Source organism: Podarcis muralis, chromosome 4, assembly GCF_964188315.1.
Source record: "Podarcis muralis chromosome 4, rPodMur119.hap1.1, whole genome shotgun sequence".
Classification (NCBI taxonomy): domain Eukaryota; kingdom Metazoa; phylum Chordata; class Lepidosauria; order Squamata; family Lacertidae; genus Podarcis; species Podarcis muralis.
In genome coordinates this window covers 98,290,079-98,304,072 of record NC_135658.1, presented here as the reverse complement: position 1 = coordinate 98,304,072, position 13,994 = coordinate 98,290,079, and the positions used below count along the sequence as shown (strand labels likewise).

General features: G+C 40.7%; 1 protein-coding gene across 3 annotated transcripts in view; it reads left to right on the top strand.

The window, feature by feature from the left end:
• The window catches only part of PIBF1 (progesterone immunomodulatory binding factor 1), an 88,884-nt gene that overhangs the window by 38,879 nt on the left and 36,011 nt on the right, over positions 1–13,994 (top strand). For all 3 annotated transcript variants that reach the window (XM_028728377.2, XM_028728375.2, XM_077927778.1), the window contains 2 exons: positions 6,460–6,625; positions 9,645–9,795. In XM_028728377.2, coding sequence (XP_028584210.2) covers positions 6,460–6,625; positions 9,645–9,795 — 317 coding nt within the window. The remainder of the gene's footprint in view (positions 1–6,459; positions 6,626–9,644; positions 9,796–13,994) is intronic.

Here is a 13,994-nt window from a genome sequence, read left to right as displayed (position 1 = left end):
GTGGATCTATGCTTTGTAACCACATTTTAAGTGGGGAGCGAAGGAAAAACAAAGAAGGGACATGAGAGGGGTGTGCAGAGAAGCAGCTGGCTAAGAATGCAGGAGAGGGATTTAACGGGAGGGAGGAAAGAAAGGCAAAAGTTTCCCCCCACCCAAGCCAGCCATATCTCTCTCTCTCTCTCTCTCCCCCCCCCCTCTCTCCCTCTCCCCCAGCAGCACCGGAGCACAGAGAGGAATTAGAAGGAGACACTCTGCTTTCCCCTCTGCTTGCCTGGAGGGGAGGGGCTTTCCCTGCTCTTTGTTCCGTTTGAGCAATCACAGCAACGAAACAGAGGGGGGTGGGCAGTAAGACCCTGAGGCAGAATGCAGGAAAGCAGCCGCTTCCTCTTTTCAGGTTTCCCTTCTCTGTGAAGCGCGATTTGAATTTTGCCTGATTTTTCGGCTCCAGGGACCACACATTCGCTCTATAACACGCACAGACATTTCCCCTTCCTTTTTAGGAGAAAAAATCTGCGTGTTATAGAGGGGGAAATACGGTAATTGTTGGAAGAAGTGGCATTGCTTATAATTTCTATGCACTCACAAGTTCACTTTAGCTGATTAATCTTGTTAGGGTTTTGGTTGTTGTTATGAGATGACAGTGGAAGAAAAGAGGGTTTCCATTCTGATCAAAAGGCTGGCATCTGATTTATTTATTTTACTCCACCACCACTACCCCAGCAAAGGAACCCACGTGGGTGCCTCTCACAGCATGTAGGTCCAAGGAAAGGCTGGTCTCATTACCAACTTGCTGTAAACTATCTATGCGTGCTACGGAATACTTTGGAAATGTATGTAGCCTGTGTCGTCTTATACTTAGCAGACTGTATCTGCCACAACCTCTCCCGCTTTCCCCAGCTTCATTACACTGCAACATCATTCCATTCCGCAAAGCAAGCAGGTGCTTGTTGAACATGGATGGAGCTGTGTTGGAAGAATGTTGATGGACACTCAGATTTCCAGCCACGCAGGGAGGTGTACGCAAAATGGCCAGTTTCCAAGAAGTCTCATACCTCTGTTGTAATCCAAACTTCTCTGGCAGCGATGGTCATGGTGAAGTGTCAAAACAACATATTTCTCTTTTATTTTCATTGCGACACGAACACCTGAAGCCTTCAAACGTGTGACTTAGTCATGCAAATGTGGATGAACCAGTCTTTTTAGCCAATGTGAAGGACAATCTCTTGGTAGGAACACCTTCAATACAAAGAAAAGACATTCATGAAATAGTTTTAAGCACTCAACATTTTTACTTCAACGTATTTAGATCTGTGGTATATAATAATATAGAAATACATAGGTATGTATGCTGTATGTAGCATTTATTATTTGCCATGTGTAAATTCATAAATTGTATACTGGAGAGACACTTCATCGATTTGATATTTGATCATATCTGGCTAATAAGAGCATTAACTCCCATGTTCTTTAATAATAATATAATTATAATAATATTTATACCCTGGCCCATTAGTGTATGGTGATGCACTATACACAGTAGAGGAAGGATCACAGAAGACCACTTACTATTAAAAACAAATGCTATTTAGCATATTGTTTATTGTTGATTATATCACCAGTTTCTTCAGAAACAGATTTAGGTTTGTGGATTTTCTTTGTGCATGAGACTTACCCAGTCTTTCTTCAATTCTGTGTATTTATCACATGCCAAAATAAACTGCAAATGTTTATTGCCATGTTGGAAGAGTGGCAATGACGTAGGTTACTATTTAGCTACTAGCGGAGCTGCTCAGCATTCAAAAAGTTTAAGAGGCAGTCATTAGAATGTGACTGCTGTTTTGATGGATCTTCTGACTGTTGTCACGTTGAAAGGATTTATCCCAAATGTAGATAATGAAGTATTTCTTTGTGCTTGCGGTGACAGACTAATGCTATTGGTGAGCTTGCTTCAAAACCTTTTGCCATAGCCAGGGAGATCATTACATGCTGTTCTTCTGTTAACAAATGTTTGCACAAAGTTGAAAATATTACCACAGTGACAAAACAGCCTGAACACTGGACATATCAAGCTCAGCTTAAGAAAATAAATCCCAGCTATTTCACTGGAAGAGCAAAGTCTCCATTGTAATCAGCAAAGCTTAATAGTGTTCTGTGTTACAACATGGTAAGAGAGGACAAAAAATGTTTGAGGTAAATTAGATCATAGTTCAGTCTTCGAGGTAACAGCAGCGCTGTAAAAGTTACTATTATTACCAAACCCCATTTGTTTGTGTGGCTTCTAGTCAGTCGTGTTTTCTGTCCCTGGTCAAAGTTACTAATGAATGGGAATAAATAATTTCATTTTTTTATTTAATTTACTCATTGTTATGTATTTTATTTTAACATTCCATAATTTTAATTTACTTCATGATTTTAGTTCTGTACGCATCTAGTTTAATTTCCATTGCGTTCAGTGCAACTTTCATTCACATTTCTCTGCAGGCTAAGAGCCCTTGCTTAGTAAAATTGCATTCCTTTTCTGCATAATGATGCTGTGTTGATGGTGATAAATGGATTTCTAATTTTGATTCCTTTTGTATTCTGCATGTTGTTTTTCTGCATTTCCATGTTTCTGGCCCAGTAGCTCCTGGTAGTGGTGGGGCAGAGGGCATTAAAGCAGTGATTATGCTATAGCATTTACAGCAAGAAGCTTTAACAGAGCCGTAAGCTTCTCCTCAGTCTGTCGGAAAGAGAGATTTTACTAAACCAAAATGCAAAACGCTATGTATGTTTAATTACTAGATGGGAAGCAAATGCAACATCTGGCAAGAACTTCAGTTTAAATCACTTTTACTGTTTTGGACAACAGAAATAGTACTTAAAAGAAGATAACATGCACTAAGGGTTTGTCATCTACTGGGAATTGTAGCTGCAGTTGCCAAAAAAAATAGTAGTATAAATCTTCCTCTTCTTTCTGTATTCACTTACATGGAATATTGCTACAGGAGCCACAATACAAACTCCAGTTACACTGGGAAACAATTCTTATGCTAAATGAGATTATATGGCCAAGCAAATGGCTTATTTGGACAATAGAAGCTGATATCTAAGAGCAGGTTACTGGGCTAAAGTTCATTGCAGGATTTGGGGGGGGGGGGTCAACTTTAGGTTACCTAATGCCCTTGAAATGGACTTCTATGGATATTCTCGAAGCTACCAACATGAGTCTGACCAAACTGCGGGAGGCGGTGGAAGACAGGAGTGCCTGGCGTGCTCTGGTCCATGGGGTCACGAAGAGTCGGACAGGACTAAACGACTAAACCAGGGGTCTGCAACCCGCGGCTCCGGAGCCGCATGTGGCTCTTTTACACCTTTGCTGCGGCTCTGGGGCAGATACTACCGAGGGGAGGAGGCGCATTGTGCGCCCCGACACTCACCACTGTGGCGGGCGCTGTACTGGCTGTGACGTTGCATGGGGGCGGTGCGTGCGTTAGTCACGCACCGTCCCAACGTCACCTTCCCGCCCGCTGTCAGATCGGAGGGCAGCGGCGCGCATGCTTTAAATGCCGCAATGGTTTTGCGGCTCCCAGGTTTTTTTGCCCTTCGGAAACGGGTCCAAGTGGCTCTTTTTGTCTTAAAGGTTGCCGACCCCTGGACTAAACAAACAACATGGATATTCCATTAGTTAGTTGATTCAGCACTTCTCAAACTAGATTAAAGTTGCACATTCTGCTGCAAGAGATTCCCAGTTTTCTGTTTTATTTATTTAGAGCATTTGTACTCCGCTCTCCAGACAAAAAAGGCCCCCATTGCAGATTACATGAAATCAAAACAAGACACTCCCTATGCTCAGGTTTACATTCAAACAAACAAACAAACAATTATTATTTATATCCCACCCATCTGGCTGGGTTTCCCCAGCCACCCTGAGCGGCTTACAGCATATATAAAACATCAAACATTAAAAACCTCCTGATACAGGATGTCTTCTAAAAGTTATGTCGTTCCTTATCTCCTTGACATCTGAAGGGAACGCGTTCCACAAAAGGGAAAAGGAACAATGAGAGGAGAGGAAAATAAAACTCAAAACTCAGACACCAATTTCTAGACAGTTGTTCCCATATTGACTTGCCAGCATATAGTTCAGAGGCAGAAGGATCCTGACAGAGCTGGCCTATCACAGCCGAGCCAGTGGAGTGAGCTCTGCTTCTCAGCTCTTAATTCAAAATTGATTATTTCTTCACTTTGTTATTTGTCTAGAAAATGTTTTCCAATTAACCTTAACTCTCCAGAGTATTTCCATCAGCACAGATGACTAAAGCATGTTTTAAATATATCTATTATATATATATTTGAGGTTATCATTTCTGAATGAAGCCCATTTAGCAAGGACGTGCTATTGATGGATATATAACTGAGAAGCTATGAAAGGCTGTGGCTTTCCCAGTAAGTGTATTCTACATGCAATTCTGGACTGCAAATATGTGTAATGGATACATGTGAATCTATGCACATTAATTTCATACAGTTTTCTTCCACCCAGGAAAAATTGTGAAAGTGATGTTTTGCACAGTACTTGATAGCCCAGGTTTTGAGCACCTCTTTTGAAGCACCAAGAGCCCTTTTTTATTTCGATGGCAATCTTTGCCTGGGGTTTTAAACTGTAGAAAGGTGGAGTTCTTTATCTCTTAATCTGGTTTTACATTGGATTATGGGGGTGTGAGAGAAAGATTAGGAAGATGGTTCCTGTTTCTAAATGTAATTAATTTTATTGCATTTAAACAATCCAGTCATGAAATGCTAGAAAATATTTAATTAAGAATTGGCAGTTCTAGACACAACGTTTGCAGTTTCCAGAGAACACAAAGAGTGGAGACAAAAAGCCTAAATTTTTCTTGGACTGAACTGAGAACCCCAAGTTTAGGAAAATCAAGTATTTTAAACTGTGTTAGCTGTACCTATGGCAACCTTCTAATAGATGTCTCACTCAGCAGATCTCAAAGTGGGTGGTACCTCCCCCCCAGGGGCCAATGGGATTACTTTGGGGGCACTAAGAGGCAAGGGCAGGGGTCAGCAACCTTTTTCAGCCGTGGGCTGGTCCACTGTCCCTCAGACCATGTGGTGGGCCGGACTATATTTTGGAAAAAAATATGAACGAATTCCCATGTCCCACAAATAACCCAGAGATGCATTTTAAATAAAAGTACATTCTACTCATGTAAAAACACGCTGATTCCCGGACCATCTGTGGGCCGGATTGAGAAGGTGATTGGGCCGGATCCGGCCCATGGGGCTTAGGTTGCCTACCCCTGGGCAAGGAAGTAGCAGGGGTCCCTGAAGGTGGGCCCCCCTGAGCATGTTGCTTGCTTATTTACAATCGACCAGGCTAGAGTCTGTCTGAGCCAGAAGAGAAAGATGGGATACAGTATGATGATCTGTAAGTTTTTTGTGACAGTTTGGATATGCTACATAAAGATATGGCTGAGCAATTAGAGGGTTTCTTATGGTAATTCCAGATTGGGTGACAAATCTATTTTCAGATGTCGAGTAAATTGAGGCAGGGGAGGAAGAAATAACTGAGCTACAAAAAGACAATGATCTGAAGTCAAAGTTTATGAAATCGTACCAGGAGTTTTGGTTACAGGAGGAATTTCTTATCTCTATCCTGCACTATGGAAAGTGATTAAGAAGCTCCTTATTGCGTTCCCAATATCGTATTTGGTGGAATGTGCTTTTAGTGTGGTCATCCAACTTTTCTCCAAGCAAAGAAATCGACTACAGGGTGGCTAAACATTGCAATTTAAAAGTCCTGCAAAGTGACTTTAAACCAGACATTGGGAAACTGGTATCATTTCATCAAGCCCATCCATCGCTTTCAGAAGTTACTGAAAAGTGAAGTAGTTACTAAATGCAGTATCTAAGATGCTTGCCAAATGACTATCAGACTTTGAGAAGCTGGTATCACTGGATCATGTTAATCCATTTTGTTGAATTAATTAAACTAAATGGATTTAATTGGATTTTGAATTAATGTGAAATTAATTGTGTTAATATTGTCTTTAGTGGTTCATGCAAACTGCTGTTCTGAATAATGCTTTTTATAGGGCAGGGTAGAGGTCACTACCCTGTGCCTGGAAACAAGACAGTCAGGCTATGTATACACAGCAATGGCCAGAGGAGAAATGACCACTGGGACGAGCGCAGAGAGAAGAAACACTATGACGCATCTGCACCAGTGAAACTGGATGCCATCATCTGCCCCAGCTGCAGTAAAACATGTCTCTCCTATTTTGTTCTCTGCAGCCACAGCTGTAACTCTCCAACAGTTTGACTTTACCCCCCAGTGGTGCACTTTTCCATGATCTCTTTGCAGCAAAACCATATCATCATAATATTAAGGATATAAATTGTTTGCTGTCTAATTGACTAATTGCTGAGTTTCTTTACTCTCTTGTATTTTATTCCCTTGGGTGTTTTCAGGTACAGACAACTGCAGATCAGCACAGAAAGCAAAGTAGCCGAACTTTTCCATCAGAATAAACTGAAGTCGTTTGAAAGCGAACGTCTACAGCTGATGCAAGAAGAAACCTCCAAGAACCTTTCACAGTGTCAGCTGGAATGTGAAAAATATCAGCGAAAACTGGAGGTACGTAAGAAAAGCTTCCGCAAGCTGTTTCAGTGTGGCAGGTCCCATGGTGTGGCTCCTCATCGCCATTGCCCTCCTTCCATCAGAGTGGTGATTGGCTGGTAAGGAACTGCATCATTGCAATTTGGAGCTAAAGATCAACTGCTTATAGCACATGAAACAATCAAAAGAGGAACAGTAGGACTGCATTTGCTTAAGGCAAGTATTGATCCTAATCGTGCCGCACTGTTGTTGAAACCATTCTAAGCAAATGAAGACTAATTATTTTGTCAGTAGACATTAAAAGGTCATTTTGGAGAAGAGGGCAGCTGTTTTCTGTTGACTTTACAGGTGGCAATAATTATTCTTAGAACATCTGTTTTCCCCAGCATCATATATTGGCAGACAAGTAGGACCTGCAAACTTAGCCATCATTCTCCTAACACTTATACAGTGGTGCCTCGCAAGACGAAATTAATTCGTTCTGCGAGTTTTTTCGTCTAGCGAATTTTTCGTCTTGCGAAGCACGGTTTCCTATAGGAATGCATTGAAAATCAATTAATGCGTTCCTATGGTCAAAAAAAGTCCAAACAAAGCCAAATTTGGTACAACAAGTGTTTATTAAGTGCTCTTTAAAGTCACACATACTGTAAAGAGCATTTCAAAATTCAAACCCAGAATTTTTTTTAAAAAACAGCAGAGTGGCCCAATGGTCACAGAAAATCATAAAAATGCAGAAAAAACACACACAAGCTTCCAGATTCTTGCAAACTCCTCCCCAACTGTTCCCCCAGCCACCCACCACACAGAAATTCAAACCCAGAATTTTTTCCATCTTGCGAAGCAAGCCCATAGGGAAATTCATCTTGCGAAGCAGCTCGAAAAACAGAAAACCCTTTTGTCTAGCGAGTTTTTTGTCTTGCGAGGCATTTGTCTTGTGGGGCACCACTGTATAAATAAATTATCACATATTTCTAATGTCTAATAGTACATTTTAGATGGTTAATAATTTTAATATTTTTGCCTTCATTTGCATATCTAAGCCTATATGCTAGGGGTCACTAACATTTCTGGGCCAGTGGGCACATTTAGAATTTTAAGGAAGGGCCATTGGTGCCAATCACAGAATAGCTGTTATGGTGGCATGTTACAGTGGTACCTCTGGTTAAGTACTTAATTCGTTCCGGAGGTCTGTTCTTAACCTGAAACTCTTCTTAACCTGAAGCACCACTTTAGCTAATGGGGCCTCCTGCTGCTGCCGCGCTGCCGGAGCACGATTTCTGTTCTTATCCTGAAGCAAAGTTCTTAACCTGAAGCACTATTTCTGGGTTAGTGGAGTGTGTAACCTGAAGCGTATGTAACCTGAAGCATCTGTAACCCGAGGTACCACTGTATATCACAAATTGGAAGTGTGGGGCACAGCATAACTTGAAATGGTTGCTGTGGGGGCATGATAAAAAAACAAAATGGATATTTACTGAGACCTGTTATAGGCACCCAAGGAAGTTCATAGTTAGCTACCCCTGATATATGTCTTCTGGAAGCATTGTAAAGCTTTCTTGTTTGGACTGAACTTTCTTGTTTAGGACCTCAGGTTAAGCAAGTATGGATAATTTTATTTTTATGTTTTTTATTTACATAAATTTAATTGGGTTTTACCTTTTGGTATTACTAATTTGTTAAATGGTTAATCACACGGGACCTTTAAAGAGCTGTGATAGACATGGCAATAAACTTTTTTTAAAAATAATGTATGCTGTTTTCACACTTGCATGCATTTGCTTCAAGCACAGCTGCTTTGTGAGTTGTTAGCCCCCCCATTTTAAAATAAGTTTTTCTCTTCAAATAAAACTAGATCTTTTCTTCTACGACACTTGTTTTCTTTCGGTGTAATAGCTCAGATTTTTGCACAAACAGGAGACAAGATTCAAACAGGAGACAAGATTCAATATAATAATAATTCTATTAATTCCACCCACCTGGTACCTCAAGCCACCTTCCTCTGACTCTCAGTAGCAGCTTCTTGGAGGAACTGCTTTAGGAAGTAGGAGATGGTCACCTGAAAAGGGAGGTTGTTAGGAGACCCCTGCAATTCCCAGAATTCTCTGAGAAGAGTGATTGATTGTTAAACCACAGGGGTGGGCAAAGGGCTTCTCTAACATTTCTCAGCACTCTTAACAAACTACAGCTCCCGGGGGTCTTTGGGGGGAATCCATGACTGTTTAAAGTGATAAGATACTACTTTAAATTTGTACAGATGGGAGCCTTACTTTTTTGCATGTCTTTCTATATACCGTATTTTTCGCCCTATAGGACGCACTTTTTCCCCTCCAAAAATGAAGGGGAAATGTGTGTGGGTCCTATGGGGTGAATACAGGCTTTCGCTGAAGCCTGGAGAGCGAGAGGGGTCGGTGCGCACTGACCCCTCTCGCTCTCCAGGCTTTGCGCAGCTCTCCGCAAGCCGTGGGAGCCCTGCGCTGGGCTCCCACGGCTTGCGGAGAGCTGCCTGTTCTGGGGGCTGGGGTCGGGGGAAGCTCGGGCTTCCCCCGCCCCAGCCCCGCACCTGGGGGGGAAATAATTTTTCCCCCTTTATTCCCCCCCCCCCCAAAAAAAAACTAGGTGCGTCCTATGGGCCGGTGCGTCCTATAGGGCAAAAAATACGGTACTTGTTTCCATGTGGCATAGAATCTGAAGTTTGTACCCCAAAGCAAAGATAGCCAACTATTTATTTCTGACACACTAGAGTACCAACAACCATAGATATTAATTTAGGGATTCAGCAAATACTACCAAACCACAGACTAAGGTTGGATTCCATTTGTAACTGAAACATGTTTAATGATTTGGGATTTGAGAATCACGATACAAATCTGTACGTAGTACCGCTTTTAATAAAGCATATTGGATTCTTATCTTAATTATAACTTAAATAGCAATTGAACTGTGTGCAACTCATTATTTTAACTGTTTGGGCTTTTGTCTCCACCATAAATAATTTATAGCCTTCTGTTAATTAACTTTCATTTTAATTTTCATATAGGTTTTAACCAAAGAATTTTATAATCTTCAAGCACTGAGCGAGAAACGGATTTCAGAACTTCAGGCACAAAACTCGGAGTACCAGGCAAGGCTTGACACGTATGAAAAGCTGGAAAAAGAACTTGATGAGATAATCATGCAAAGTGCAGAACGTAAGTTCTTTTAATTTACCCTGTTCTTCCTGTAGTGTACTGTGTTGGGATATTTTTATAATCTGATCGCTGTTAATGAGATCTGGAACATTTTAAATCCCAGGAATTTTTAGTAGATATTGAACATGCAGCAGTGTAATATTTAACATCAAATACATATTTTATTGTGCTTTAATTGGCAGTGAGAATATTTATTTCATTTTGATTATCTCCTTAAGTTACTTTATAGTAAATACTTTTTACTGGCTCAGATTCCCCCGGGGACATGCATGTCAGATCTATGTGCAGATGTTTTTGGTTTGTTTTTCTTTCCTGTCATATTTGCTTGGCAGATTTTGCACAAAGGCTGTTGAAGAGAAAAACAGGGAGAAGCAGCCCATTGCGCATCTCTTTAGTTCTGTTATGTCACAACAATTCGCCATGATCTATCAAAGGTGATGATGGGGGGCGGGGAGAGCTTTTACTGAATAATTTCTTTTTTATACATGATTTTTATTGGATTTTTGATAATTTTACACATATAAAACATAACCATTTCAAACGTTAAAATACAAGGTTCTTTTGAACCTTCAGACCTCCTTTCCCTCGATGGGTTCCATGTTTAAGTTTAAATTTGCTGCATCTTTTACCATTATCCATCTATTATATAACCATAATTACCATAAATAATTCCGCATTACAAGTGTCATTACATCCCTGCCAAAGATTTTAACTGTTTACAGTGGTCTTTTAAATAAATTACAAATTTACTCCAGTCTTCAGAAAATACTTGATCTTCCTGGTTTTGGATCTTCCTAATAATAATAATAATAATAATAATAATAATAATAATTTTTATTTATATCCCGCCCGCCCCAGCCGAAGCCGGGCTCAGGGCGGCTAACAACAATCAAATAATCAAACAATCAAATAATCCAACATTTTAGAAACATTTCATTATAAAAATTAATTAAAATCAAATTGATGGCAACCGTTAAGCAAAATTCTGTGCAGGTTGCCAGAGGAGGGGGTCAGGCTGCGCCCTAACCAAAGGCCTGGTGGAACAACTCCATCAGTTTCGCCATCTCCGCATACTCTTATCAGTTTCATCTGCCATTCTTCTTTTGTTGGTATTTCTCCTTCCTTCCATCTCTAGGCTAGTAGCATTCTCAATTTTAGTATATGTGCTGCCGAAGTGAGCACGGGCTAGTAGCAATCTCGCTGCTGTTGTTGCATACATAAAAAGTCTTTTATCTTCTCTTGGTGACTCTTCACCTATTATACCTAGTAAGGCGACTACTTGTTTTTTAACAAATGTATTTTTGAACATTTTCTTTAGTTCGTTATATATCATTTCCCAGAAGCCTTTACCAGTGTACATGTCCACAACATATGGTAAAAGGTACCCTTCTTCTCTTTACATTTCCAACACAATTTTGAACTTGTTTTGTACATTTTAGCAATTTTACTCGGTGTTAGATACCAACGATACATCATTTTCATATAGTTTTCTTATCATAACTTTTCCCAAGTTGAAAGTTGGATATTATATCCAAAATCTCTAGCCCAATGTATCATCACTGCCTTGAATTCTTCATCTTTTGTATGCCATTCTAAAAGTAATTTGTACATATTTGATAGCACTTTGACATTATTTTCCAACAGATCTATTTCAAACCTCAATCTCATTGTATCAAAACCTTTTTTTAATCATCCTTAAAGACATCGTTTAATTGGTGATACTGAAGCCAGTCCGTTAACAATTCCCTAATATCTTCATTTTTTTCCCAATTTTCATTGGTCTCCAGTTTCTTTTAACAAATCTCTATAGGTGGCCCACTCGCCTCTCATATTTACCTTTTTAACCGAAGAGAGAGCCACGATGGTGTTCTCCATTCTTATAGCTATCCCATACCCCGTAGATCGATTTTCTTATCAAATGGTTCAGGAATCCTTTATTTAGTTTTGTTTTATCATACCACAAATATGCGTGCCACCAAATCTATTATCGTGACTTTTCATATCTAGTAACTCTGTATTTTTTTAACAGAATCCATTCCTGCGACCAGCAGAGGCAGAACGCTTCATAATATACAGTGGTGCCTTGCAAGACGAAATTAATTCGTTCCGCGAGTTTTTTCGTCTTGCGATTTTTTTCGTCTTGCGAAGCACAGTTTCGGAAAAGTTTTGGAAAAGCTTCAAAAATCACCAAAGTCTTCAAAAACCTCAAAAAAGGCTACCACACCGCATGCTATGAGTTGCTCCTCGAAGTCAAGTCGCAACTGTATTAACGGTGTTAAGAAAAAGGAAACAAACTTGCAAGACGTTTCCGTCTTGCGAAGCAAGCCCATAGGGAAAATCATCTTGCGAAGCAACTCAAAAAACCAAAAACCCTTTCATCTAGCGAGTTTTTTGTCTTGCGAGGCATTCGTCTTGCGAGGTACCACTGTAACTTCAAATCTGACAGGGAGAAGCCCCCTCTTTCTTTAGAATCAGTTAGTGATTTCTATTTTATTCTTGGTTTCTTCGCTTGCCAGATAAATCTAGATATTACTTTCTGCCATTCATTGAAGTGTCCCATCCTACCTATCACAGGTATAGATTGAAATAAAAATAACATTCTCAGTAGCACATTCATTTTTAGAGCAGATATTCTACCCCAAAACAATAATTTCATCCTTCTGCATACTTCCAAATCCCTCTTAATTTCTTTCCACGTAGGTATGTAATTGTCTTTAAAAACATATATATTTTGGGCAGTTAACCATACCCCTAAATATTTAATTCCCCCCCCACACACACACACACACTTATTTCTGTGATCTGTTGTAATTTTTCTTTTAATTGTACAGTCATATTTTTCACCAACATTGAAGAATTCCTTCTACTGGCAGCACAAATGACTTTCGTAGAGGGCAGAATTGTGCACATCCAGTCTCTGGGGCCATGTGCATGGTGTTCCTCTACTGTGTGTGCATCCTCAAACAGAGGGAGGGACATGGTTGCCTGAAAAGGGGACTCTCCTCCCTACCAGCTGGTAATCAGCAGCATCAGAGCTCTGAAGCTTTGATAAAATGTTCTGGTGAGGGAGAGAAGAGTTCCTTATGTTCAGAGACTTTGAAACATCTACGGATCATGTGTGAGTGAGATAAGAGATGTGCACCAATTTTATTTAGATTTTTTAGTGGGGAGATGTTCGGCAAAATTGTGTGTTATTATAAATTTAAAACATGTTGTTGTTTAGTCGTGTCCGACTCTTCGTGTCCCCATGGACCAGAGCACGCCAGGCACTCCTGTCTTCCACTGCCTCCCGCAGTTTGGTCAAACTCATGCTGATAGCTTCGAGAACACTGTCCAACCATCTCGTCCTCTGTCGTCCCCTTCTCCTTGTGCCCTCCATCTTTCCCAACATCAGGGTTTTTTCCAGGGCGTCTTCTCTTCTCATGAGGTGGCCAAAGTATTGGAACCTCAGCTTCAGGATCTGTCCTTCCAGTGAGCATATATTGCCCCAAATCAAAGTACGTTTATACCGCTCACTGTATCCCCTCCTTTACCAGGGAGAGAGCCTTCTCTGTACACCAGGGCTGCACACCAACATATCCCATCATTTCAGAAAAGCCCCTTAAAACCCAGTTATTTTTGTCCAGTTTTTCTTTTAAAAAAGGTAAAGGGACCCTTGACCATTAGGTCCAGTCACAGACGACTCTGGGGTTGCGACGCTCATCTCGCTTTATTGGCCGAGGGAGCCTGCGTACGGCTTCCGGGTCATGTGGCCAGCATGACTAAGCCGCTTCTGGCGAACCAGAGCAGCGCATGGAAACACCGTTTACCTTCCCGCCAGAGCGGTACCTATTTATCTACTTGCGCTTTGACATGCTTTTGAACTGCTAGGTTGGCAGGAACAGGAACCGAGCAACGGGAACTCACCCCATTGTGGGGATTCGAACGGCCGACCTTCTGATCAGCAAGCCCAAGAGGCTCAGTGGTTTAGACCCCAGCACCACCCGTGTCCCAGTTTTTCTTTAGCGGCTGTTTATTCTTCTGCTATAGTGACTGTTTTGGAAAGTGTTTTAGTATTTATTTGTTGTGCTGGATGTTTGTTGTTTCTATTAATGATTTTATAGCTGTAGTTATACTTTGTTACATTTCCTGTGTAAGCTGTTCTGAGAGACTGTTTACTTTTAAAGGTGGCCTAGGATCCAGACCAAGGAAATAAATGG